The sequence below is a fragment of the Lepidochelys olivacea genome (genome assembly GCF_965140295.1).
Source record: "Lepidochelys olivacea isolate rLepOli2 genome assembly, chromosome: 20".
In the NCBI taxonomy this organism is placed as follows: Eukaryota; Metazoa; Chordata; order Testudines; family Cheloniidae; genus Lepidochelys; species Lepidochelys olivacea.
The window spans coordinates 2,714,833-2,742,070 of NC_140430.1; the positions used below are offsets into that span (position 1 = coordinate 2,714,833).

The window sequence follows — 27,238 nt, forward strand, 5'->3', positions numbered from 1 at the left end:
GCCTCCAGGGGAAGGTTCCTCCTTACCCCTGCCCCACCCTAGAGTAAAGGCCAGGTCCTGCCCTGGAGCTGGGGGCTTTATAGCACAGCCAGAGCACTGATTAATGGCTTTAATTCCTCCCATGGTTATTCTAGATATTCTTGTCTCCATCACCGGTCTCCATAAGTCCCACTCCAGCCATCGCCCACTTTCCCTCTCTCTACTCCTCTCCCTCTCTTCAGCCCCACCGATCCTGGCCACACCGAAAGCAGAAGCAGGTGCCAGAAAACTCACTGTGGACCCCAAGCGCCGCCAGCGAAAGCAGGCACTCTAGGGTGGGGGGACGGCACAGCCCCAGGGGCTCCAGGCTGGGGGGTGGGCAGTGGTGGTGTCACGCAGGGGCCAGGTCAGAGCTCCACCCCACAGGCTGGTCGGGTTCTGGTCGCAAAGAGCCAGTTTCTCTCTCTTACCCCATACACCTCTAATCTGTATCTCCCTATAGGCCCATCTAGCTATCCAGCCCACTCCGCCCAGCCCCGGCACCAATGTGCCGGGCCATGCTGGCGTTCCAGCCTTGCCCCGGGCCGATGGCGCGAGGTCGAGGTTACGCACTTCCCTAGCCTCATAGCATTCCCCCTGCTTTCCCCCTCCATGCCTGCCGAGATCAGCGAGCCCATTGATAAAAACCCAGAGAGGGAAGTCATTCTACTATAACATCCCATTTCCCCTTTTGCACCACGGCCCTGCGGCTGCTCTGGGTGGGGGGCCGGGCAGGCCCCAGAATACAGGGAGCCCCGAGGGGTTCAAGGCCTGGCCCCGCCCTCCCCAGTTCTGTCCCTGCCCCAAGGCCAGGATGGCGGGCCGTTTAGGCCAGACCCATTTCACTACTGCTGCCCCACCGCCCAGAGTGGGGTTTGTTCGCCAAGGGGCACCGGGAGGGCAAAGCCTGGGAGAGTCCCTGGGAAGAGAAAACTCCCCCTTGGCCCATCCCCCGGGTCTCGTTCCAGCTGGCACCTCGTCCCTGCGGGGCTCGGGAAGGGCTGTGTTGCAATCCGTGGATTTCACAGCTGCGTGCAGTACGGTCCTGTGCAATGCGGGATTGCTGCGCCCGGCGGGTGGGGAGGGGCTGGGTTTCGCTGCGTGCCACTTGGAAATCCCATGAGATCCGTCAGCTGCGCCCTCCCCTCTCCCCCCCCTGCACCCCGCACCTGAGCGGCACTCGCTGGCTCCTGGGGCCCTGCCAGCTGGCAAGGAAACATCGCAAGGCCGGTGCTGCTCAGCACAGCAGCCCCCTACCCGCAGTGCTAACGAATCCTTGCTCCCTGCCCCTGCTCCCGGTCCTCCCCAGAGCTTGGGGCGGCCAGCGCGTAGCCGGGTGCCGTTGGGGGCCAAGGGGGCGGGTGCTGGCAAGGGGACGGGGCTGTGGCGGTTTGGAGTGGGGGGGCAGGGGTCTCCCCTTCCCCCCCCCCACCCCGCCGCGCACAGGGGCTGGACACTCCTGGCAGGGCGGCTGGGTTTCTAGGAAGGCGGGTGTTTTTCCTCCCACTCTTTCCCTCGAGGCTCTCCCTGGCTGCGGCAGCCTCAGGGGTTCCAGCACCAAGGGGGAAGCCCCTGGTGGTGCCAGCTGTGGCCACTTGCCCTGCCGTGACACGGGGCCGCCAAAGCACCAAAGCCACCGCGTGGCAAGGCAGGGGCCTCCCCGGGAGAATTCCTTTCTGGCCGGGCGCCAGCCTGGCAGGGAGGGCGGGGGCGAGGTACGCTGGGCCGAGCCCCCCCCGGGTCCCCCCGATTGTGGGGTGGCCGGCACACGGCAGCGGGCAGCTGAGGGCAAGGCGTGTGCTGACGGGCGAGGGCGTGAGGCTGGGCAGGGTGGGGGCCTGGGAGGGAGGGGGGGGCATGGGGGGCAGCCGAGCCCTCTGCACCCAGCCCGGCCGGACAACAGGCTCCCGCCTGGCACTGCTGTGGGCCCATCGTGCTCCCCTCCCCTCCCTGTGTCCCCCATGCTCCCCCCTCTGCCCCCGCATGCTCCCCCTCCGCTCCCTGTGCCCTCTGAAGCCCCCCCTCACCCCTCAGGCCCCATGAGCCCCCTTTCACCTCCAGCCCCCCATGTACCCCCTCCCCTCCCTGTGCTCCCCCTCTAACCCCTCAGCCCCCCCATGCACCCCCGTGCTCCCCGTCTAACCCCTCAGCCCCCCTATGCGCCCCCTCCCCTTCCTGTGCCCCTGTACGCCCCCCTCACCCCTCTGCCCCCCATGCTCCCCATCCCCTCCCTGACCCACTCATGCCGCCTTGCCCCCTCCCCTCCCTGTGCTCCCCCCTCTAACCCCTCAGCCCCTCCATGTGCCCCCTCCCCTCCCTGTGCCCCTGTACGCCTCCCTCACCCCTCTGCCCCCCATGCTCCCCATCCCCTCCCTGACCCACTCATGCCGCCTTGCCCCCTCCCCTCCCTGTGCTCCCCACTCTAACCCCTCAGCCCCTCCATGTGCCCCCTCCCTGCCCTGTGCCCCTGTACGCCCCCCTCACCCCTCTGCCCCCCATGCTCCCCATCCCCTCCCTGACCCACTCATGCCGCCTTGCCCCCTCCCCTCCCTGTGCTCCCCCCTCTAACCCCTCAGCCCCTCCATGTGCCCCCTCCCCTCCCTGTGCCCCTGTACGCCCCCCTCACCCCTCTGCCCCCCCATGCTCCCCATCCCCTCCCTGACCCACTCATGCCGCCTTGCCCCCTCCCCTCCCTGTGCTCCCCCCTCTAACCCCTCAGCCCCTCCATGTGCCCCTTCCCCGCCCTATGCCCCTGTACGCCCCCCTCACCCCTCTGCCCCCCATGCTCCCCATCCCCTCCCTGACCCACTCATGCCGCCTTGCCCCCTCCCCTCCCTGTGCTCCCCCCTCTAACCCCTCAGCCCCTCCATGTGCCCCTTCCCCGCCCTATGCCCCTGTACGCCCCCCTCACCCCTCTGCCCCCCATGCTCCCCATCCCCTCCCTGACCCACTCATGCCGCCTTGCCCCTCCACCCCCCGTGATCCTCCTCTCACCCCCAGCCCCCCCATGAGCCTCCTCCCTGTGCTCCCTCTTCTCCCCCCACCCCGCACTGCCTTGGTGTTTGCCCTGTGCTTCCCCCCCCCACAGATTTCCCCCTCCCCCGCCCTCCCAAGGCCCCCCAAGGACCCGGAGCCAGTGCCTGGCCCCGGCCGTGCCCAGGTGCCCGAAGGCCGGTCCCTGGCGCCTCACCTGCCCATGGTTCCAGGGGAACCTGTCCCCCCCCCATCCTGGCAGCTGCCGCGGGAGGAAGTGTCTCCTTCCCATTCTGCCCTCGCCCGCCCCCGACGGGCGCCGGCCCCGCTGTGTTTTCCTCGCCAGGCGGGCGCCCAGGATTCCTGGATTGTGACAGGCCTGGAATGCCCGGCTCACTGGGGGGGTGTCTCCAGCTCCCCCCCCCCGCCATGCTAAGCAGGCATCCCCCCCATAGACTGAGTGCTCTGCTTCCCCCACCAGCCCCACATGCCTCTGCGGGGGGGAAAGCCCTAACTCCCACATCCCCGCATTGTACGGCTAGGTCGGGTCCCCCCCCACAGGCATCAGCTGGGGTCCCAGGGCAGCGTGAAGGCAGAGCGGCCTGTGGGGGGGCCCGGGGGCTCGGGGGGGGGTGTCTCTGAGATGGTATCGTCCTGAGCCCCCCCACCCCATCCAGTGCCAGCCACCAGCCATGTGGCTCTCAGATCCCTCTCACCAGGGGAGGTGTCATCCCCCCGGCGCCCCAGGACGCCCTGCCCCCAGGGCCTTGCCACTTTGCTGCCCCCCCAGTAAATCCATCCCTTCGCCCCTGCCCCTGGGCCCCCCCACCCCCTCTGGGTCCTGTCCCTTTTCCCCCTGTCCCCACGGACTCCATACCTTCACCTCCCACCCCTTCTGGGCCCCATCCCTTTGCCCACCCCGGCCCAGACCCTATCCCTTCAGCACCCGCCATCTCCCCAGGCCCCGTCCCTTCACCCCCCCCCGGGTCCCGTCCCTTCGCCCCCTGGCCACCTGCTCAAGGGCGCCCCCCCACCCCCTCTCGGCCCTGTCCCTTCGACCCCTGGACCCACCGCCCGGGCCCCGTCCCTTCGCCCCTCTACCCCCTCTGGGCCCCATCCCTTTGCCCCGCCCGGCCCAGACCCCATCCTTTCAGCACGCGCCATCCCCTCAGGCCCCATCCCTTTGCCCCCCCACCCTTCCCTGGGCCCCATCTCTTTGCATCCCCCCACAAGGCAATGCCCTTTGCCCCCTCCCTCAATGTTTTTTTCTCATTCCTCCTTGGTTTGAAATTAAACTGAGTGCAGCTCCCCGCTGGTGGGATGAGCCCCCCCCGCCAACTCCCTTCCCCATGGGAGAGCCCCCTCCACTCCTGGCCCGCCCCACGCTGGGCAGTGAGCATTGCAAAGGGGGTTACTGTGGGTTGACGTTTGTTGCCTTGGGGAGACATTCACGCAATCAGCCCAGTGCCCTGCCCGCCTGATCGCTGGGGTTCTCAACCACATCCCTCCCAAATAACAGGGCGCCCTGCCCAATAGTTGTCTGTGCCAGGGAAACTGAGGCCTGACAAGCTCAGCCAAGGTGGGCGCACAACTGGGTGAGTTGAGAGGGAGCAGGAGGGTCCAGTGGTCAGTACAGGAACCCAGGAATCAGGACTCCTGGGTTCTTTCCCCAGCTCTGGGAGAGAAGTGGGGTCTGGTGAGTTAGAGTCCAGGGCCTGGGAGCCAGGACTCCTGGGTTCTTTCCCCAGCTCTGGGAGGGGCTGGGGGTCTGGTGGTTAGAGTCGGGAAGCTGGGAGCCAGGACTCCTGGGTTCTGGCCCCAGCTCTGGGAGGTGGAGGGGGTCTGGTGGATTAGAACTGGGGGGCTGGGAGCCAGGACTCTGGGAGGGCAGTGGGGTCTAGTACTTAGAGCAGGACGCTCGGGCCAGGACTCCGGGGGTCTGGCGCCCGTTGCTGACTCTGGGATGACATACTCAGCGGTAAGAAAATACCTGGGAGTTTGTTGGGTTTGGGTTTGGGGAGGGGGTCGCGAAGGGGGATTTGGGAGCTGCCCGGTGTTGCCCCCCTCCCCGCCCCAGATCAGGTGTCGCTCTCGGTGGAGAGCCACAGGGAGCCGAGGAGCTGGCGTGATCCCTGGGTCCCGCTCCCACCCACCCACCCCCCAGTATCGCTTCTGCTTTCGCGGGGAGGCAGCGATTTCGCAGTAACCGGCCCAGGCGGTGATGACATCGTGCTCAGCCACTGACACCATCCCTCGGGGGTGCTACCTGCCGCCCCAGGGGAAACCCCACCTGCCCGTTGAGTCACCTGCAGAGCCATAAATAGCCGGGGCCCAGCCCAGCGCCCCACACACCAACCCAGGGCAACCCGGCAACATGCAGAGCCTCAGGAGCCACTGGCCCGGCGCCCTCCTCTGCTTCTTGGGGCTGCTGGCTGCGTCCCGGGGGAGGGTCCTGCCGGGGGCACCCGGCCCCGACTGGCAGCTCTGCAGGGATTTCTCCAGCCGGGTCAACAAGCTGGCCTGGGACATAGAGGGCCACATGAGCTTGGTGAGCGGGGCCGGGCAGGGACTGACGGGGGGTGTACGGGGGGCCAGAGAGGGGGGCAGGGGAGCCCCTGCCGGCTGGAGGCAGATGTGTGGTGGGGGGGCTCCAGGGTCCCAGCCAGCAGACGGCTCTGCCCTGCACATGGGGCTTGAGAGGATAAAGCCTGGGAAGTGCTGAGGCCACGGGGATGGGCTTGACCCCTGCAGGGCAGGCAGAGCTGAGCCAGCTGGGGGCACTTGCCTGGCTGCTGTCTGGGCAGCCCCCAGGAGGGGGTGTGGACAGGCTGGGGGGTGGGGGGGTGGGACGTGTCCAGTGACAGACGGACAGACGGGGTGTACGTGGACAGGCTGCGGGCGGGACGTGTCCAGTGACGGACGGACAGACAGGGTGTACGTGGACAGGCTGCAGGCGGGACGTGTCCAGTGACGGACGGACAGACGGGGTGTACGTGGACAGGCTGCAGGCGGGACATGTCCAGGGACGGACGGACAGACGGGGTGTACGTGGACAGGCTGCAGGCGGGACATGTCCAGGGACGGACAGACAGATGGGGTGTATGTGGACAGGCGGGGGGTGGGGGAGGAGCTGGACGTGTCCAGTGACGGACGGACAGACAGGGTGTATGTGGACAGGCTGCGGGCGGGACATGTCCAGTGATGGCAGACAGACGGGGTGTATGTGGACAGGCGGGGGGAGGGGGGCGGGGGAACAGGAAATGTCCAGTGACGGACGGACAGACGGGGTGTATGGGGACAGGCTACGGGCAGGACGTGTCCAGTGATGGACGGACAGATGGGGTGTATGTGGACGGGAGGTGGGGTGGGACGGGACATGTCCAGTGACGGACGGACAGACGGGGTGTATGTGGACAGGCTGCAGGCAGGACGTGTCCAGTGATGGACGGACAGATGGGGTGTATGTGGACGGGAGGTGGGGTGGGATGGGACATGTCCAGTGATGGACGGACAGACAGGGTGTATGTGGACAGGCTGCGGGCGGGACATGTCCAGTGACGGACGGACAGACGGGGTGTATGTGGACAGGCAGGGGGCGGGGGAGTGGGACATGTCCAGTGACGGACGGACAGATGGGGTGTACGTGGACAGGCTGCAGGCAGGACGTATCCAGTGATGGACGGACAGACAGGGTGTATGTGGACAGGCAGGGGGCGGGGGAACGGGACATGTCCAGTGATGGACGGACAGACGGGGTGTATGTGGACAGGCAGGGGGCGGGGGAACGGGACATGTCCAGTGATGGACGGACAGACGGGGTGTATGTGGACAGGCAGGGGGTGGGGGAACGGGACATGTCCAGTGACGGACGGACAGACGGGGTGTATGGGGACAGGCAGGGGGCGGGGGAACAGGACATGTCCAGTGACGGACGGACAGACGGGGTGTATGGGGACAGGCAGGGGGCGGGGGAACAGGAAATGTCCAGTGACGGACGGACAGACGGGGTGTATGTGGACAGGCTGCGGGCGGGCCATGCCCAGTGACAGAGGGACAGACAGCTGCAGGGCCCCATTTCCTTTAGGGCAGGGGTATTTGGGGGTTGGTGCCCCATTAGGCCCTTTGGGACGAGTCAGGGCTCCCCGCCAGCCCCTCACCTGGCCGCTCAGGGACATCCCTGAGGGCGATTCCTCCCCACTTCCAGGAAGCAGCTCCAGAAATTCACAACGTGTCTAAAAAACCCAGCGCATGGGCCTATCCCAGTTCTGAGCTGGGCCTTTCCTGGGATCTCAGGGGCTGGGGAGCACCAGCCTGGGCCAACTGGGGGACAGGGTCTGGTATTGCATCTCTCTAGGGGGTGACCCCCTGAGCCTTGGGCCCATGCGTGTGGGGAGGGGGGGCGAGCAGGGGCAGGTGCACAGAGTAGGGTGCAGCAGCTGAATGGGGGGCGGGGGGACGTCTGGAGCGATGGATGGAGGTGTGGGGGCGGCCGGGCTGATGGATGGAGGGAGGGGCTGGGGGGAGTGACTGGGTCAATGGATGGAAGTGGGGGGATGTGAGGGGCCAGCTGGGGTGATGGCTCAGGCAATGGATGGACATGGGGGCTATGGACGGGGTGGGGGGCAATGGATGGAAGTGAAGGGCTGTGGGGGAGGGCAGCTGCCCCCCAGGGCCAGGCCGCGCTGACCCCCAGCTCTGCTGCTCCCAACCAGATGCACCTGGTGGAGGAGAAGCCCAGCGAGGACCTGACCCCCAAGATCCGATGCAGCGACAACTGCGATCCCGACAAGCTGGGCTCTGACCAGGTACCAACCGGATGGGCCCCGCGGGTGGGGGATGGGGGGGGACAGACAGGTGAGCTGGGGGCAGAGAGGGAAGGGCAGATGTGTGAGCTGGGGGGCAGGGAAGGAGAGAGATGTAGAAAATAATCATTCAGCCCCCCTCAATAATGAGGGGGACCTCGGGGGGGGGGAAGGGCTACTGACCTTCCCCCATAGCTGGGCCGGGGTCTCCCCCAGCCCCAATCCCCCTGGACTCGGGAACAAGTCCCTAGCTGTGGGTGGGGAGCAGCAGGGATGTGGGGGACCCCCCCGAAACCCCCTCATGCCCCCCTCCCGCCCCCAGAGCTGCCTGCGCCGGATCCACGAGGCCCTGCGGCATTACCGCGCCCTGCTGGGCTCCGACGTCTTTGACGAGCTGAGGGGCCCAGCTGACAGCCCCATGGCCGCGCTGCAGGGGGCCCTGGTCCAGCTGACCAGCCTCGTCCAGGTGAGAGGGGCCCCGTGGCCTGGGGTCCACCAGCCGCTGGGCTGGGGGTGGGGGAACTGGGGCCCACGCGGGGCAGCAGGGGGTGTGGGGAATAACCCCCCAGCGGTAGCCAGGAGCCCCTGTTGGCCCCCTCCAGGCCTGGGTGCCACCAAGCGCCCAGTGCCATCTCCCAAGGCCTGTGCCTGGCAGGGGGGGAGGGGGGGGTTCTACCTCCTGGGCCAGGGCCCAGCCTAACCCCGCTGTCCTTTCGCCCAGCAGATCGGCAGCTTCGCCGAGGGGTCGGGAACCCCACCGCCGCACAGCCAGCCCTGGGAACGGCCCCTGATCCAGCACCGGATCCTCCGCCAGCTCTGCTCCTTCTCGGCCGTGATGGCGCGGGTCTTTGCCCACAGCGCGGCCACCCACTAAGCTGAGGGGGAGCATTTATCCAGGAGCGACGGAGCCGACTGCACCCCAGCCCCAGTGGACCCCCGGCTCCTGTCCGCCCGGCCGGTGCAGCGAGCCCAGCCCCACTTCTGGACTCTTATGGTTGTTGTAACCCCTCCCCCGTATTTATTGCCCGGCCAGCGGGTTATTTATGAGCAGCCGCTGTGTATTTATGCCCCCACCGGGTGGCTATTTATGTTATTTATCGGCTCCCCAGCCGCAAGTGCCTAGTAAAAGGTTTGACGTGTACAGACCGGTCTATGCCTTGGGGTGTTCGGGGGGTTTATTATACGGCTAGAAAGCCCTTGGGGCAGCACAGAGAAGGGGAACGTCCCAGGAAAGTCCTCATGGGTCAGGCCAGGGCCCAACACCCTCAGCCCCAGCCCCGAAGAGTCTGCGGCTTCCACAAGCCCGCACTTAACAGGGGCCCCTGGCCCACCTCAGTCCTTTCTTCTGTTCCTGGGCAAACCTCTGCACCTGGCCCTTCTCCTCCTCGGCTCTTTGTTCTCCAGCTGGTCCCACCTGGCCGGCTTTCTGCAGAGGATCGGCCGACTGGGGTTGTTAGTTGCTAGGATCCAAATGTCTGGGCCGTTGTCTTCTGGGGCAAGGGGCCCAGGCCCCACCAGCCAGGCATCAGTCACGCCTGGGTCGTTGCAAGGAGTAAACCTTTCCCCTACCGCATACCTGGTTAACGATGCAGCACATAGAGAAACTGAGGCACACACAGTTGTCATACAAAATATTATGAACAATTCCCAGCCACGTGGCTGGCACCGGGGTGGGGGAGCAGGGGATTGCAAGGGCTACGGCCCTCTTGGGCCACGCAGATCAGGACAGTACAATCTCAGAGACCCCCCACCCCACCCCACCCCAGCCCCCCAGCAGCAGCTCCCCAGGAATGGGCCAGAGTCTCTCCCACAGAATATCAGGGTTGGAAGGGCCTTCAGGAGGTCATCTAGTACCAAGCCCCTGCTCAAAGCAGGACCAATCCCCAATTTTTGCTCCAGATCCCTATAGGGCCCCCTCAAGGATTGAACTCACAACTCTGGGTTTAGCAGGCCAATGCTCAAACCACTGAGCTATCCCTCCACCCCAGGGCAGTTCTAGGGGAAGGGGCTTCTGCCCGGCGGCAGGCACCAGGAGCATCGTCCTCCCTGCTCTGCTCGCCCCCACACCCCCTCGGGAGGAAGCAGCATGGTTGAGGGGCAGGGGGGACACGGATGGAGTGAGGGGCAGAACGCCTGGGGTCTGGTCCCAGCTTGGATGCCCTGGGAAGCCTCAAGCCAGTCCCAGCCCCTAGTGCACCCCCTGGGGGGGCCCCCACCTGGTAACACACGCACACACCCCTCCTAGCTCCTCCCCACTTCCAGCTCCAGGCCCCCCTGCCCTGGAACCAGCCCAGCATGGGGGCCTCAGGAGCCAGCCAGGGCCCTGCTCCTGGCCTAGGGGGAGCAGAGCTCCGCTTCAGCGAAGGGCCAGTAGCTCCCCTCCAGGTGGGGGGACCCCCCTCCCCTGTAATCTGTCGGCAGGGGGGGGAGAAGAGAGTGGTGGGAACAGTAGGAGAGGGAGTGGTGCCCTCTGGTGGCCACACAGAGCACAACAGCCCCTGGCAGCAGGAGGGTGTGGCCCACACAGGGCCCCCACATAACGGGGACAGACAGTTCAGGGGATTCCCTCCCCTCCCGGAGGGCCCCCCCCCCACAGTGAGCTAGGGCAGGGGAGGTTTATTTACAAGAGAGAGAGAGAGAGTTTGTCTCACGGCCCCCGGGGGGCAAAGCCACCCACACCCTCAGCACTAAGGTCAGAACCCCCCTAGCCAGGAAGGCCCGACAACCACAGCCCCCCACCTCCATGCCAACGAGAGGCCCCAGGGCTCCAGCCCGAGCAGGACGGGGAGACATGGCTACACCAGGGGGGGAGTTCACAGGGTGGCTCCACTCCTCCCAGACTCCTGGGTGCTATGGTAAAACTCCCCCCCACACCTGCGAGGACCTAGGGCAAGGCACCCAGCTGTAGGCTCAGGCTGAGAGCCCCACACCCAGAGTCCAGGGGCTTTCACCTCCCATGGACAGGATGGGCAGGGGTTGGGCCAGACCCCCTTGGCCTCACTGGTGCCCCGAGGTCTAACCGGAAGACCAGGAGAGGGCGGAGCCAGGGCCACCCCCCAATACACAGTGGGGCTCAGGAAAAGGCCCTGGCCTCCGAGTCCCCGCAGTGACGGGGCAGCAGTGGGAGACGCTGTCACTGGAAGTCCTTGGAGTCGACCTGGAGCGGGGGGAAGTCGTTGGCCCCCAGGAACAAGGTGTTGCCAGGCAGCACCGGGGGGGGCACGTCGTCCGGCAGGGGCAGGTAGGGGTCTCCGCCTCGGAGCATGTTGGAGCCTGCAAGAGAAGGGGAGCCGGGCTCATGGGCACGGTTCCCTCGAAGCTGTGCCCGTGTGGACGCGCACGGACCCGAAACCCCGCGCACCCGGCGAAACACGGCGCCCACAACAATTTGCACAGAAGACATTTTTTGCGCACAGGGCCTGTCAAAAATTAGAGGGAACATTGCTCATGGGGAGCCGGGGGCCGCAGGGCCTGGGGAAATGGGACACAGCCAGGGCTGGGAGCGTAGGGGCCCGCGGGTCAGGAGTGAGGGGCACCAGCAGAGCTGGGGGGAGGGGTTTGGCCTCTTTACTCCCCCCACCCTCTTGGTGCCAAGTGCCCTCCCCCAGGGCGGGAACTGGAGACTCACCAGCCGAATCAAACCTCATCAGGTCCAGTTCCTGCTCCAGAGCCTCCAGCACCTCCAGCCCACTGGCTCCAAGCTCCAGCTGATCGGTCCCCAGCTCCAGCACCTCCAGCGGATCGGGCCCCGGCCCCGCAGCTGCAGGGGAGGCCTCCACCATGCCCTCCGGGAGCCACGGCTCACTGGGCTGCCTAGGAAGAGAGGGGGCGCCTGGCTTCGTGAGGGTGTGGTGGGGAGCTCTCAGGAATGGGGCAACCCCACCCAGCCCCCAAGACCCAGGCCCATCTCGAGCCGCTCTGCAGGGGTGCGGGTGGGGGGATTTGAAGGGCTGCGTAGCCGAGACTAGGGAGGGGAGAGGGTGTAGCTGGGAGTGCCCCAGGGGAACTCCTGCGGTCAGTGGGGCAGCCCGGCCAGGGAGAGGGGCTGGGTCCTTGGATGGGGTGGGGGAGAAATCAGGTACTTCCTGTGAAGGGCTGGGGCAGGCCAGCACACAGGGACTCCGGCATCCGGCTCCCTCACCTGGAGGACACTCTGATCAGACGCTGGTTCAGGTATTTCTTCTGCTCCAGCAGGTCCACTGGTGGGAGAAAGGAGAACAGAGGGGTCAGAGAGAGGGGAGCCAGGCAGAAACACGCCCCTGCCCCCCCCTCCCCCGAAAGACCCTCCCAACCCCCGCTACCAAACCAGCTGGTCACCAATTCTACCTGTGGCCTAGGTGAGGAATGTTGTGCCGGGGCTGGGAGGAGTGAGGGGCACTGGAACAGCTGTGGGTGGGGCGGGGGGAACCCAGGGCTGGGCTAGCAGGGCCCGCGGGGGGAGGCGACCGGCCGGTACCTTCCCTCCTCTCGGTGTAGTACTTCCCGAAGGCCTCGTCCCGCGGCGTGCTGGGGTACAGGAACTTGAGGGGGTTCTCGGGGATGTTCTCGGCGGCCACCAGCTGGTAGTCATGGATGATGTCCGGCAGCTCCAGCGACTTCAGCTCCACCTTGGTGTAGGGCTCCACGGAACGGACCTTGGGCTGACCTGGGGGGGGGGGGGTCAGCTCAGCGAGGGGAGGGGTGTGTCACTGCAAGGGAGAGCCCCAGAGACAGGACAGGCTGCACCAAGGTCTCCCAGGGCCGGGAGGAGAACCCAGGAGTCCAGATTCACAATGCTCCAATCCAACCATTAGGTAACACTGCCCCTGCCCCACGATAACTGGCATCCAGTGAGGGGTGCAGGGGCCTGGGAGCCCAGACTCCTGGGTTCTCTTCCCAGCTGTGGGATGGGAGTCGAGTCCAGGGGTTTGAGGAAGGGGGGCTGGGAGCCCGGACTCCTGGGTTCTCTTCCCCAGTGCAAGTGCCTGGCGCCAGAAGAGCCTGGCTCCAGACCTGGGGAGCAGGGGGCCGCGCCCTGGGGCAGACCCACCTTTCTCCCCGGGCTCCACCCAGCTGCAGGTGATGCCGCCATCGCGGCTGCTCTCACTGAAACGCAGCAGGAAGGTGCCCATCTGCTTCCTCTTCAGCAGCTGCCGCTCCCGCTTGCGGCTCACGAAGCCCATGATGTGCCTGGAGGGGAGCGGAGCCCGGGTCAGCTGCTGGCAGGGCCCCCAGCGGAGGCCCCCCGGCGCCCCCTCCCCACCACGCTCAGCACCTGGGGTCCTCACTCCGCCAGGGCTGCACAGCCCCTATCCCCTTTACCGGGGCGGGGGGGAAGCTGCTCCCTTAAACCCTCCTCTGCCCCTTCCACTCAAACCCCCATAAAGGGCTGCGCTGGCCCCAGGTTCAGGGTCTGGGGAAAACCGGGGGGGGGGGGGGGGGGAGGGGGGCTGTAGTTCTGGGTCTGACCACACAGGGGAGTAGGCACCCCATGCGCTGCTCAGATCATCCCCCTCCCCTCCCAGCCAGCCCCTACCAGCCAGCCCCTACCCGTCCTTCCAGAGCTGAGCCAGGTGTTCTTGGATCAGGCTCAGGATCCCGTCCAACCAGGTCCAGAAGGAGAAGACGGGTGGGTTGTCCTGCAGCAGAGAGGAGGCGAAAGGCTGAGGGGGGGGATTCCGGGGGGGGGGCAGGGGGGGACCAGTCAGTCACTCAGCAGCCGCTTACCTTGGCGAACCTGGCCCAGGTCAGAGTGCTGGCGGGGGTGGCTTCCAGCCCTTTAAGATGGGGGTGGGGGAAGAAAATGGGGGGAGATGTTTGCAGGGTGAATTAACACAGCTTCTGTGGGGTCCTCATCCCCCCCCCAGCAGGGACCATCGCTGTGACTTTCTATACTCGGGGGAGCGCCCTGTAACCCCCATATTCCGCATCGACACTGAATGGGGATATTGTGTAGAAAGCAGGCCGTGGGAGGGATCGGGGCAAGGTTACGAGCTGCAGAAAGCCACTGTTCCAGTTAAACGTGTGGGTATCGTCAGTGCCTAGGAAACCAGAGTTGTGTTGTGGGGTTGTCACTAGAACATGCTGTGGGAGATGCCAACTCCCCAGAGACAACGACAAGGGGGGGAACGAACACCCGGGTGGGTGCTGAAGGGACATCACCAGCCATTGTCCAGCAGAGAAGTTACAATTCAGTGACACAGCACAGGGGAGACACTCGGGTACTGCTTCACCTGGGGACTCAGCAACGCCCCCCAGACATGGCTGGACTTGCGTTCTCCAAGCACCTGGACTAAGGGTACAAAACAGAAGGGGGGGGCCATGCTGGGCCTTTCTCCTGCCCCCACCTACGCTGCCAGCAACAAGGATGCTCAGAAGACTGAAGACTCCAGCAGAGGAGACTGGCCCAAGTTTCAGGGGTGAAATCTGCATACTATGAACGGCTATATCCAGCGTTTGATTTTCTCTTGGTAACGAACCCTGACTTTTTGCCTATCACTTAAGATCTCTTTTGTCGTCAATAAACTTGTTCAACTGTTTATCTTTACCAGTGAGTTTGCCTGGGGTGTTTGGTAGGGGGTTTGCAAAGGCTGGCGTACGCCCACTTTCCATCGATGAAGTGGGGAGCCAATAAATAAATTGGCACAGCTTGTCTTGAGCAGAGCAGGATGGTATATTCCTGGGGTGCAAGGCTGGGAGCTGGGCGGATTCGGCTGGTGCCTCTCCCTGTGTGATTCACGAGGGGCTCTGGGAGCAGCCACACAGTCTAGCTGGGTGGGGGGGCCCCACATGCCGTTGTGCTGAACGCCTGGAGGGGTTTGCTGCTTGTCACCAGCACGGCATTGTGGGAGATACCCCTGAACCCACTAATCTGGGGTCCCACAGTCCCAGGCTGCACCCCGGGGATCCCGTCAAAATTGCCCCCCCGACACTGCAGAGGGGAAAGTGGGGTACAGGAAGGAGAAGCGACTCCCCCAAGGTCAGACCTGGGAGGAGAACCCAGGCGTCCTTGCCCGCCCTGTGCCATTCCTCCCACCCTCGCTGCACGCTCCACACATGTGGGAGGGGGCAGCACAGAGGCCAGGGGGTCTGGCCCAGCTGCTCTGAGCCCCGTGGACTTGGGGGTCTTCCCTTTAGACTCACCCTCCCCTCAGCGCTGCCCAGAGACCCCGGTGAGGGGCTACGGCTGGGACAGGCCTGGGCCTTTCCCGCCCAGGGGAGTCTGCTTTGTAGCCGATAGGGGTGCTAGCCAGGTGCTGACTCCCCCCCCTCCCCATTGTCGCTCGGGGGGGGGGCCATTACCAAAGAGCTTTTCCGCCAGCATGTGCAGCTGGTCCTCGTCCAGCCCGCGTTTGGTGGCGACTGAGAACTGCCAGCTCAGCACCTGGGCCAGCTGGGCCCAGGAGGCAGCCGGCGGCGCGGAGAAGAACAGCTGGTTCTGCGGGGAGAGAGCGGGGGTTAGAGGGGGAGGGGCTGGGGCGCCCCGTAACCAGATTGGGGCCCCGCCAGGCCCCGCTGCTGGAGCAGCATGGGGGGGGCATATGGGCCACAGGGGACCCCCACACCTGGGCCGAACCGCGTGTGGGGAAGAGAGGCCCTCCTCCCACTGTGGTGTCCTGACCCCGGCCCCCCACAGTCCCCAACTGCGCAGAGCAGCTGTGCCGCTGGGGTGTGGGGGGGGAGCCCCTCACCTTAGGGTCTGGGCTGAGCATGTTGAACCAGAGCACAGAGGCCCAGGCGCTGGAGAACTGGCTGTTGCTGGAGATGATCACCACAGGCAGGGTCGATGTCTGTGGGGGGGAAGAGGAGGGCCGTCAGCGGGGGAGGGAACAAGACCACCCTCCCCATGCCCCCTCCGCCCCCCGCTCAGGCCCTCCCCTCGCCCACCTGCAGCTCCAACACCAGATCCTGGTACTTATAGTCCAGTGTGAATGTGACGAGGTGCAGCTCCTCTGTGACAGCCGGCAGGCCCTGCAACAGAGACGGGGGAGGGGGGGGTCAGCCAGGGTCCCAACCCCACCCGGCCCCAGACCCCTCTTGGCCACACGGGATGGCCTGCCCCTGGCCCCGCGGGGGTTTGGCCCCCCCGGCGTTTCAGTGCCTCCCAGGGGGTCCCCGCAGAGGGGTGACCGCACTGGGTCCAGGTTTGTTAAGGGAAGTCATAACCCAGAGGGTCTGAAGCGGGGCTGGGCACCTCCAGGGGCAGCAGTGAGACCCATCTGGGGCGGCAGGGGGCAGCATGGGGGGGCGGTCACCAATAAACCCAGGGCCAGCTCTCCTCCCCCACCCAGCTCTGCCCTGGGGCTGGTCACAGAATCATAGAATATCAGGGTTGGAAGGGACCCCAGAAGGTCATCTAGTCCCACCCCCTGCTCAAAGCAGGACCAATCCCCAACTAAATCATCCCAGCCAGGACTTTGTCAAGCCTGACCTTAAAAACTTCTAAGGAAGGAGATTCCACCACCTCCCTAGGTAACCCATTCCAGTGCTTCACCACCCTCCTAGTGAAAAAAGTTTTTCCTAATATCCAACCTAAATCTCCCCCACTGCAACTTGAGACCATTACTCCTTGTTCTGTCATCTGCTACCATTGAGAACAGTCTAGAGCCATCCTCTTTGGAACCCCCTTTCAGGTAGTTGAAAGCAGTTATCAAATCCCCCATCACTCTTCTCTTCCGCAGACTAAACAATCCCAGCTCCCTCAGCCTCTCCTCATAAGTCATGTGTTCCAGTCCCCTAATCACTTTTGTTGCCCTCCGCCGGACATTTTCCAATTTTTCTACGTCCTTCTTGTAGCGTGGGGCCCAAAACTGGACACAGTCCTCCAGATGAGGCCTCACCAGTGCCGAATAGAGGGGAACGATCATGTCCCTTGATCTGCTGGCAATGCCCCTACGTATACATCCCAAAATGCCATTGGCCTTCTTGGCAGCAAGGGCACACTGTTGACTCATACCCAGCTTCTTGTCCACTGCCACCCCTAGGTCCTTTTCTGCAGAACTGCTGCCGAGCCATTCAGTCCCTAGTCTGTAGCGGGGCATGCGATTCTTCCGTCCTAAGTGCAGGACTCTGCACTTGTCCTTGTTGAACTTCATCAGATTTCTTTTGGCCCAATCCTCTAATTTGTCTAGGTCCCTCTGTATCCTATCCCTACCCTCCAGCGTATCTGCCTCTCCTCCCAGTTTAGTGTTATCTGCAAACTTGCTGAGGGTGCAATCCACACCATCCTCCAGATCATTTATGAAGATAGTGAACAAAACCGGCCCCAGGACCGACCCTTGGGGCACTCCACTTGACACCGGCTGCCAACTAGACATGGAGCCATTGATCACTACCCGTTGAGCCCGACAATCTAGCCAACTTTCTATCCACCTTTATAGTCCATTCATCCAGCCCATACTTCGTTAACTTGCTGGCAAGAATACTGTGGGAGACAGTGTCAAAAGCTTTGCTAAAGTCAAGGAACAACACGTCCACCGCTTTCCCCTCATCCACAGAGCCAGGGCTGCCACTGGCCAGCAGGGCACATGCAGGAAACCCACCTCGCTGGCACCTTTGCTGCCTTTGCCCGAGGCCCCGGCCCTCTGGTCCTTCAGTGACTGCAAAGGAGAGGGGGGGGGGAGTCAGCTCTTGGCCCCTGCCCACCCAGCCCAGCCCGCAGCAGGGGGGCCACGGGGCCAAAGGCTCCCCCACCTCAGAGTCCTGGCTCCCCACTCCCACTCCCCAAGCTGAGAACCCAGGCATCCAAGCTCCGCACCCCACCCGCCCTCTGCTCCCCAGTCCACTGAGAACCCAGGAGTCTGGGCTCCCCATCCCACCCCCTCCCCAAGCTGGGAACCCCGGTGTCCGGGCCCCCACGCTTGGCCCATACTATGTGCCGGAAGTCGCAGACCAGCCCCTCCATCTGCGGATCGTCCTGGACCAGCGTCTTGCTGGTGGATGTCAAGATGTTGAACTTCCGGAACCTGCGGGGAGAAGCGAGAGGGGGGGGCCGTGAGGGCGGTCGTGCCGCGCTGGCTCAGAGACCCGGGTTCGAGTCCTGGCCGTCATATGGGAGTAAGGCGCTGGGCGGGGCAGGGCCAGAGACCCCGATGGTGGACGCCCAGTAAATGCTCTCTCTCCAGGCTCTCTTGGGTAAGAGCCCTAGGCCAAGCGTATGGGGGGCACTGCTGGCCAGAGGGCAGCTCTCAGCCCCGGGCACCTTGGCTGGAGCAGAGCTGGTGCCGGGAACAAACTGGATCCCTGCCTCTTGCCCTGGGGCCAGATCAGGGCTGGTGCCCCCTAGAAAGGAAAGGCCCCGTTCCCCCACCTGCCCGCAAGCCAGCCAGTCCCTGCCCTGGGGCCAGATGGGAGCCAGCACCCCCTAGAGGGGAAAGGCCCCATGTCCCAGTCCGTCCATCCCCCCAGGTTTCTCCTAGGTTCTGGCCTGGTTCTCACCCTTTCACATCGGGGGGATGCCTGCAGGAGGAAAGACAGGACACTATCAGTAATCAACTGGTTCACCGGGGACCCTGCCCCACCCTGGGCTCCCCCAGCCCCAACCAGGGTTTCCTTGTCCCCCTCCCCCAGCCAGAGCTCCCTGTACCCCCGGCCCCCACCCCCTGCCTTGCAACTGGGCTGCCTCCAGGCCCCAGGGGGAAGGGGGTTAAGGCCCTCACGAGGGGGAATGGGGGGGGACTTGACTCACTGGTCAAGGATGATTTTCGCCTCCAGCCGATGGCTTCGATCCTGCAGCTTGACCAGGAGCCTGCGGGGAGAAGAGCCTGTCGCCCTGGCCACTGGACTAGCAGGGCACATGGCCTGCATGGGGGAAGGGGGGGCACGCTGCCCCCAGGGCTCAGCGCCCCTCAGCCTCTAGCACCTGCTCCCAACAGGGCCCATCCTGCCAGGGGCAGAAGCAGGGACCCGCCCCTGGGGGGAAGGCTGTGGAGTAAGCGCCAGCCCCCCCACGCAGGATGGTTGGGGACAGGCGGGGCACCACGGGCTGGGGTGGGGGGGGTGGGGCTCACCTGGCGCGGACGGAGAACTTGCTGCCAGTTTTCAGAACCAGGGGCCTCTGGTTGGGGAAAGGCATGATGGGCTGGATTTCCACCACGAAGGCACTGGGGGGTGGGGGAGGCGTTAGCTCCGCAAGGTGCCCCCCAACTCGCTTCAATTCCGCCCCCCCCCCAAATACCACATAGCCCAATAACCCCCCCTCTCCTCTGGCCTGAGCAGGCCAGGTCTCTGCACCAAGGAGCCCCTCCCCCATGCATCTGTGGGGCCGCCCCCCCCACCAACCCTCCTTGCTCCTAGGGGCAGCCCCATGGCCCCTCCACACATCATCCCACCCCGTCCCTCGCTCCTAGGGGCAGCCCCACACCCCCGTGTACCAGCCCCCCATGCACCTAGGGGCAGCCCCCCACTCCTCCACGCATCATCCCACCCCCTCCCTGGCTCCTAAGGGCAGCCCCTGCTCCTCCGTGCGCCAGCCCCCCGCCGCTCAGGTTCCTATGGGGCAGGCCCCCCAGCTCCCCTCCCCTGGGCACAGCCCCCAGCACCTCCTCAAGAGGCAGGAGAGGTGCTCCTGCAGCCGGCTCTCCAGCAGGGGCCGCTGCGTCTCCAGCGGGTCATGCAGGTAGGTGAGCTTGGCGTGCTGGTCACCCAGGGCCCGCAGGATGTGCCAGAGCTGGAACAGCACCTCGGCCGCTGCCGTGAACCTGCAGGCGGAGAGGAGCCGGGTCAGCCCGGGGTGGGGGGACCCCTCTGGGACGCGTGGCCGGCCGGGGAGCCGCGTCACACAGCGGGATACGCACAAGGCGGCCGAGAGACGCCCGGTGAGCCGGCCCAGGGGGACTAAGGGGACGGCTGTGTCGGTGTCCGCCCGCGTGACCCGCTTCCCCCCAGGCAATCGCTCGCTCGTTTCTCTTCCCTAAGCAACGGCAGGATCCTTTCGGACAGGACTGGCTAAAACCGCCGGCGCTGGGACCGGATCTAGGGGCCGATGGACGTGGGGGACGTGCCTGGTCCTTTGGGATGGGGAGTCACCTGAATATTGGGGCAATCACGGACCATCTGTGCAGAGGGAGGCTCGCCCAGGTGGGGAGACAGGCTGCAGAGCCCCAGGGGCTGGCTGGAACACCGGGGGGTTCACCCTTGTCCCTGGCTTGGGGACCTCGAATTGGAGACCGTACAGCCCGCTGGGGGTTTGCGCTCAGCTGGTGGAAGGGTCCCAGACTCCCAAGGGGGGGTGCAGCATCCCCCAATCGCCCCCTACCAGGTCTGCAGGTGGCTCAGGCTGGTGTCGCAGGCTGCCCCGAGGCAGGCCCTCCGTTGCCGCTCCTTCCACTCGGCCAGCTCCTCCAGCAGGAAATCCCGCAGCGTCTCACAACGGCCCAGCAGCTCCTGCGCCCGGGCCAGCACATCCTGCCAGAGAGACTGTGTCCGTTGTGACCCCGGGCGACCCACGAGGGGCCCCAGGCCCTGCCCCACCGGCTCCTGCTAGCTCAGCTGGGGGAGGGCAGGGGGGTGAGATAAATCTCTGCATTAAGCATCTTCACATAACTTTCATATGACTTTGTGTTATGCCTCTATTTTCCTACAACTTTGTATCAGATCCTTATAGAGCAAACTTTAAATTGAGCCCTGGTATAATGTTAAAAAAAAGTCTTTTTGCTCGGAATAGAACAAGATCCCCCCCACCCCCCCTTTTTAATCAATTGCCCAGGCGAGGAAGGCAGCACCTCCAGACAACTGCAACGGTTGGAGTGGGGATGGAAGCCAGACCCCAGGCCAACACAACTTGTCAAGTGGGCTCACTAAAGAAGAGCCGACATAGTGACGGCCTTGGGGGGTTAGAAGCCAGCTCCTTCTTTTGAAGACACCCTCTTTGAACAGCATCGGGACGAGGCCCAGAAGGGAGCAGCACAAAGGACCAAGGGACACGGACACAGATTTTGCATCTGGGTCAGATTTGCAGGAGGGGGAAGCTGCTATAAATGTGAAGTGTCTTCGAGAGGACCCCGGGTCTCGTCTTGTCAACATGGGAGCATCGATCCGGTCGCCCAGCTCCACCCCGCCCCCATCTAACTCACCTGGCCAGTGAAGTTAAAGGGAGCAAGTCATTGGTAACAACAACAAGACAGAGTGAGTGAGTGAGTGAGAGATATCTATCATTTGCGTATGACACAGGGCTGATGGATACATGTATTATCAAGAAATGTGACGCTTTGCCTTATTCCCCCTGAACAGACCCTGTGCAGTACTTTAAGTACAATGGGGGTGCAGTGGGGGGGGGGGAAGGACGACAGGGAGAACCCCATGGGGAAGATACCAGCCCCCCTGGGGCGACTGGCTGTGCACAGCTCCCAGCTCAACATTGAGCCCAGGCCGGCTAGGAGGCAGCTCCTGGGAAACTGAGGCACGGCCGGACAAGACCCAGTGGGGAAGGGACCCAGGAAACCAGCCCCCAGAGAAGGTGTGTGTGGTGGGGAAGGGATGACTGCCACCTTGACCCAGCTGCTCCAGGGACCCACGGAGCCCCGCTAGGACTGCCCCCCAAGCAAGGGGCTGGCCCCGTGTGGAGCCTCACCTTGCGGCTCCGGTCCAGGTTGTTCAGCATGGCCTGCAGCTGCTCCGTCTGGCGGGCCAGCTCGGGGCTGGCGGGAGCGCCGTTTGCTGGGGAGATGGCGACAGGGCGCAGTGAGGGTGGGGCGGGGGGGAACAGGAACGGCAGCCATGGGGTCAGAACCTGCCCCCTAGCGCCGCACAGCGCCCCCTGCTGAGCCTCCCGCCCCCTAGCTGGAACAGGGGCAGCGCTGACTCCAAGGGGAGAGCGCCCCCTGCTGAACCCCAGCCCGCAGAACAGGAGGCCTCAGCCCACTCGCGCAGCCCTGGGGCAGGCAGGGCAGCGCTGGCTCTGGGGAGGAGCTCTCCTCTCTGAGTCACCCCCCAGCCCCTCCCGGGGCCCGGCTCTGCCCTTATTTAAAGGGAAAATCAAAGATCTACACCCGCCGTGCTCTCCAGCGCCCCCAGCCTGGCCGCTCCAGCACGCTGGGGTACAGCAGGCAGAGGGGATCCCCCACCCCCCTGACTACCCCTAGCCCCCAGTGCTGCTCAGCCCCATTACACCCCTCTCCACCAGCCAGCCGGGTCCTGCCACTCTGCGGCCTCCAGGCCCTGCCAGGCTCAGCTCCTCACCAACCATTCGGTGCATCTTATAGCGGAAGTCGAAGGTGTCCTGCAGCTCCTCCAGGTGCCGCACTTCGCGATCCAGCTCCTGCGGGGGAGCGCCAAGGGAACCGGTTCAGGGGCAGGGAGCGCCTGGGGCCTGGGCACTGGGACAGCATCTGGGCCCTAGGGGGATGGAGCCACCTGGTCGCAGGTTCAACCCCAGCTCCGGGCAGAGAAGGGGGCAGCACACCAGGCCCCATACGTGATAGTCGGGCCGTACCCACCTGCACCGCTGCCCTGGTCTCCACCAGGCGCCGCTCGATCTTCTGCTGCCGGTCTGTCTCCATCGGGGCACTGGAGGTCGGCTGAGCTGCAGCCTGCAGGGGGGCGCACAAGGGACAGGCCCCTTTTAGCCTCACAGGCGCCGTGCCCCAGGCTGGGATCCCCACCCCACCCCCCAGACAGAGCCAGCTGCAGGCCCATGCTGTGGGGAGAAGAGGGCCTCACGGCAGTTAGCCGAGGAGGAGGCTCTCCCCATTTGCGGTGCCAGGGAGCTCCAAGCCAAGTTGGGTGTGCTCTCCCCTTGCAGTCAGTGCTGACCCCGATGCCCTCACATGGCACTAGGGGGCGCTGTGCTGCGGGAAGCCAGGTGGGGGGGTACCATAAGCCCCGCCCCCGGCTTGCCTGCTGGGCCGCGAGCCCCCGGTTCAGAATGGCCTTTTCCTCCCGCAGCAGGTTGGCAATGACATTGGCCAGCTGCTCCGGGCACTCCTGGTACTTGGCCTGGAAGAGAACGTGGGGGGGTGGGTCAGTGGGGCCGGGTAAAGCACCCTGCCCCCCCCCGCAGGCCAGCACACCCCCACCCCCACACCCCCCAGCGCCCCGCTCCTTACCTGCAAGTTGAGCTTGGACTTGCGGAGATTGTGCTTGAGCACGAAGTCCTCCGTGCGGGTCCCGAAGCGGCTGTACTGGTCGTCCAGCAGGGCCAGCAGGGTGTGGAAGAGCATGTGGGCTTCGGCAGAGTGGGGCTCGGCCGCCCGGCTCCTGGGGCAGGAACAAGGGGGCGCACTGCAGAGCCCCAGCCACGGCCAGCTCCCAGACGATCCCACACTGACCCAGGGGGGGTGGGGGGCGCTGTCCCTTTCCTGCCTGTTCCCCACAAGTCCAACGGGGGACCCATGGGGCCACGCCAGGAGAGGCACCCAGGGGTCGTTGACTGCATGCTCTGGGGGAGCCCACAGCTGAGCCAATTCCTGGAGACCCACCCGCCTTCTCCTGCTCTCCCTTCCCTCATATCGGGGGGGGGGGAGATCTTTCCCCTACCCCCGAGCCCCCAAATCAGAGCCCCCCCTTGCAGCTGAGACAACCCCTGTGCCTGGGGATCCCAGCTGCCGACTTCCCCCCCCCCCGGTTAACCCTTCCCTCCCCAGCCCCGCAGTTACCAGTCCTGGTCTTCGAGCCAGGGGGCCAGGTATTGCCGTACTTCCATGGGCAGGTGGTCCTCCGAGTACAGCTCGTGCACCTTCTCCAGGTAGGCCTTCTCCAGCAGCTGGACCTCCTGCCACTGGGCCATGGTGGGGCCCTCCCTGGCGTCTCAGCCCCTCCTCTGGGAAGGCAAACCAGGGCAGCAGGTGAGCTGGGGGGAGGGCCTTCACACCCAGCCCAGGAAACCAGCAAGAGGAGGACCCCGGGCCACAGAAACAGAGCCAGGGGCTGGGACACGGGGCCCTTCCCCTCTCAGGGGTGCCGGCTCCGATCCAGCCCCAGGGTGGGGACTGGCGTGCAGGCTCCCCAGGGGTCAGGGCCTGGCTCCCCTCCAGGGACAAACCTGCAAATGCCTTTGTGCCACCGCTGAACCCCTGCCTCCCTGGAGCCTGCTGCCCGAGCTGCTGGGGGCATGGGGCTGCTGAGCCCCCCACACCCGCCGTTCTTAGAACCACAGAGAGGCCCAGATGTGGCAGAACCCTCCCCCGCTCACCACATCTGGGGCCGCTGCTCCTGGCTGGTGGATGCCGCTCCTTTAGTGCTGCTTTATTCTGGTGGTTGGCATTCCCATCCCCCCGACCCCCAGCCAGCCAGCCAGCCCCCGCCCCGCCCCCACCCTGGGGCCGAATCAGAGCCAGTGCCCCCTAGAGAGGAAAGGCCCCATGCCCCATTCCCCCCCCCCCCCAGCAAGCCAGTCCCCGCCCTGGGGCCAGATCGGAGCCAGCGCCCCCTACAGGGGAAAGGCCCCATGTCCCTGACTCACGGGGAGGACCATGCCTGGCGCCTCCACCGTTCCCGGCTCCGCAGCCACCATGGGAAACAGCCGCTGTTGCCTTGCCAGGATCAGACGCTGGCCCGGTGGCTCTAACCCAGCTCTCCCCGCAGGCCCTGATCCCACGGTGCCACTGAACCAGACTCAGCTCTGTACGGAAAGGGGGTGCTGTAGACATCCCCCCCAGCACTCCCAGCTCAAAACAGACACTAGTTTCCTTTAGGGGCAAGAATCCAGCCCGGGCTCCTCCCACCTGCAGGTCTGCCAGTGCCCCTCACTCCCGACCCACAGCCCTCTGCTAGCCCAGCCCTGGATGCCAGCCCAGCATAAAAGGAACCCCCAGGTGGATTCAAAGCCGCAGAGTGATTTGGCATAGTTGGCAGAGGGCACCCGATGCCCCCCAGGTCGTTCCAGTCTCCCTATCACTTTGCCCGTAGGGGCCTGGAGGCCGGGACGCCCCACCGCTGCCAGCAGGGGCTGCCACCCCCGCCCCCAGCCTGGGTTCGTTCACGTGGGCATTCGAGAACTCGACCGAACAGCAGCATGTGGATGTGAAACTAGGAGAGAAGACTCAGGTGCAGATGGTACCAAAACAAACCATGTGCCCCCAGCCGCAGCCCCGGGACCCAACAGGCCCTATGCCCCCGAGTGCTGGGGCCTAACGCTGGGACGTCTTGGGGGAGCCGGGGAAATGAGTGCTCCAGTTACGGCAAAGCACCCGCAACTGGCCCTGACTCAGGGGGGTCTGCGGGCCTTCTGCAAAGCCAGACGCTCACTTTGGGGCCCCCGTGGAGCTGGAAAACGTTTGTCTCTTTAAAGGCATGAACAGCACAAATCCTTGGGAGTCTTGGGGGCTTTCAGCCAGAAGCGGCTCACTGGAACTGTGGGGGAGCCCAGGGTTCGGCTAGCAGGGGCTGCAGGAAACAGGCCGGGTCAAGGGCAACTCACTAAATGCCCCCTAGTTCCGTTATTAACTTCCGTGCCAGAACTCCTTCCGCTGGCCTAGCTCCCGACAGCTTGGCACCCGCAGCACTTGCAGCCATTTCCCAACACACACCCCCGACACACCCTGCCTAGCAAGACCCAAATCGTGTTCAGAGCCCTGAGGTGCCTTGTTCCTCTATGCCGATCCACCAGGGAGGGGACAGGCCTGGGCCTGACTAGACACGAGCCCAGTCGATGACCCCATGGGACTTTCTGGCCTCCAAGACTCTGTCACCCCAGGCCCCCCAGGCCTGAGCACGAGCCCCGTCCTCTCCTCCTCGGACCCCCCCAGACTGGCTCCCCCCGCAGCCAGCTCCCCTCCGGGCGTGGCTCCCGTGGGGTTAAACCCTTTGGGGTGGGCAGAGGAGGGATTCGGTGCAGCTGGGCAGCGCCAGGCGGATTTCTGCCCCTACCTAGGGGCTCGGGCGAGGAGTTCAGAGCCGGCTTTGTGACAGACCGTCCCAGCTACCCGGCCGCGAAATGGGGCTCATTTATTGGCGTTTGGGATTCCCCAGCGAGCTCCCCAAAGGGAAGCCGGGGGCTGCTAGGGAGGGGCCCTGCGGGGGGCACCCAGCTGCCCACCATGGGTGGGATCTCACCGTGCACAGCCAGAGCCGGGCAGCGTCGCCAGCTGCATCACCCGAAGCCTGGGGGAGAAGGAAACTGAACTAGACTCAGTTCCCTGATCCCCCGGGGGCACTTTTCTTATCTCTGCCCCACTGGGGACTTCTGCTCTGCTCAGGGCCTTACGCACCAGGGGGTGGCGGGTGCCAGCCGCTGCCCAGAGCAGCGCCACCTTGCCCTGGCCATGCCATGACACCCCTACCCGCCATGGCAGCCTCGTCCCGCCCCCTTCCCCACAGGGGCTCAAAACAGGTAGGGGGACCTGGGGAAGGGAAGGGAGGGTGGGGGGTAACATTGGCCAGGAGGCTCCTGCCCCGTGGGGGAGGGCACCATGACAGCCAGCCCTGCCCCCCCGCCACGGGGTGGGCTTTCGCTGGTGCTGAAAGACTCATCAGCTGGCACTGAGAGCAGCCCTCCACTGCACTGCCTCAAACTCCCCCGTGCCCCCCAGAACCCTCCCCAGCTCTCCCGTGCCCCCCAGAAACCCCCCAAGCTCCCCTGTGCCCCCCAGAAACCCTGCCCCCAAACTCCCCAGTGCCCCCAGAAACCCCTCCCCTGCACCCAAACTCTCCAGTGCCCCCAGCTCCCCTGCCCCCAAATTCCCCAGTGCCCCCAGAACCCTCCCCAGCTCCCCCATGCCCCCCAGAAACACCCAAGCTCCCCTGCGTCCCCCAGAAACCCCTCCCCTGCCCCCCGCCCCCAAACTCCCCAGTGCCCCCCAGAAACCCCTCCCCTGCCCCCTAACGCCGCAGTGCCCCCCAGAAACCCCTCCCCTCTGCTCCCCTGCCCCGCCCCCAAAGTCCCCAGTGCCCCCCAGATACCCCTCCCCCAAGCTCCCCAGTGCCGGGGCCCCCCAGAGCCAGCCCCGCCCCCCTCACCTCGCCGGACCAGCTCCCAGGTCCCTACAGGATGCAGTGCCGGGCACCACACTGCCCTCCCGCCGCCCAGAGGAGCCCCTCTTCCGTGTCTGGGAGGAGACCCCGCCCCTGCCCGGCGCTGGTTGGTGGAGACGGCAGCGGTGGGAGGGGAGGCGCCGGGCGGAAAAGCCGAGCCCGAAGCAGGAGCAGGCCGACCGACTTCCCAGAAATCACGTCACCCGGGAGGCGGGGACTGGGATAGGGGGCGTGGCCTAGAGAAGAAGGGGTGGGGGGAGCAGGGAGGGGAAAGAGGGGAAGGGTGGAGGTGGGGAGCAGGGAGGGGAGGGGAAGGGGGAGCGGGGAGGGGAAGGGTGGGAGTGGGAAGGGGAAGGGGTGGGGGAAGAAGGGAGGGGAAAGAGGGGAAGGGTGGAGGTGGGGAGCAGGGAGGGGAGGGGAAGGGGGAGCAGGGAGAGGAAGGGTGGGAGGGGGAAGGGGAAGGAGAGGGAGGGAGGAGCAGGGACGCCCGGAGCCCATGCACTGCACCGGGCCCAGGCACCAAATCAAGGGGCCAGGACCTTCCCCTGCTCGCCTGC

The 27,238-nt window shown here is 65.3% G+C and overlaps 2 protein-coding genes across 7 annotated transcripts; one reads left to right on the top strand and one right to left on the bottom strand.

Moving 5' to 3' along the window:
- Positions 1-5,365: 5,365 nt before the first annotated feature.
- IL23A (interleukin 23 subunit alpha) lies at positions 5,366-8,667 on the top strand (the record flags this gene model as incomplete). The annotated part of the gene is made up of 4 exons (XM_084609990.1): positions 5,366-5,539; positions 7,704-7,796; positions 8,116-8,259; positions 8,518-8,667. The coding sequence occupies 4 exons, from the start codon at positions 5,366-5,368 to the stop codon at positions 8,665-8,667; spliced, it is 561 nt and encodes a 186-aa protein (XP_084466116.1).
- Positions 8,668-8,950: 283 nt separating this feature from the next.
- Positions 8,951-26,756, bottom strand: STAT2 (signal transducer and activator of transcription 2; the record flags this gene model as incomplete). Of its 6 annotated transcripts, none has more annotated exons than XM_084610456.1 (24): positions 26,667-26,756; positions 23,366-23,529; positions 22,817-22,967; positions 22,608-22,706; positions 22,208-22,300; positions 21,951-22,029; positions 21,343-21,428; positions 20,029-20,177; positions 19,313-19,471; positions 18,782-18,874; positions 18,460-18,519; positions 18,210-18,230; positions 17,644-17,737; positions 17,315-17,371; positions 15,660-15,743; positions 15,464-15,562; positions 15,075-15,210; positions 13,500-13,549; positions 13,323-13,411; positions 12,823-12,962; positions 12,250-12,438; positions 11,935-11,992; positions 11,422-11,606; positions 8,951-11,066 (listed from the first exon to the last, which is right to left on the bottom strand). In XM_084610456.1, exons 2-24 carry the CDS (start codon positions 23,494-23,496, stop codon positions 10,927-10,929), a joined length of 2,442 nt encoding a protein of 813 aa, XP_084466582.1. In that variant the 5' UTR covers positions 23,497-23,529; positions 26,667-26,756. The 6 variants fall into 6 exon arrangements, with proteins under 6 accessions (XP_084466582.1, XP_084466579.1, XP_084466581.1 ...); XM_084610453.1 differs by having other exon boundaries at positions 20,029-20,189; XM_084610455.1 differs by lacking the exon at positions 26,667-26,756 and adding an exon at positions 25,764-25,810 and having other exon boundaries at positions 20,029-20,189.
- Between the last annotated feature and the right edge of the window lie 482 nt (positions 26,757-27,238).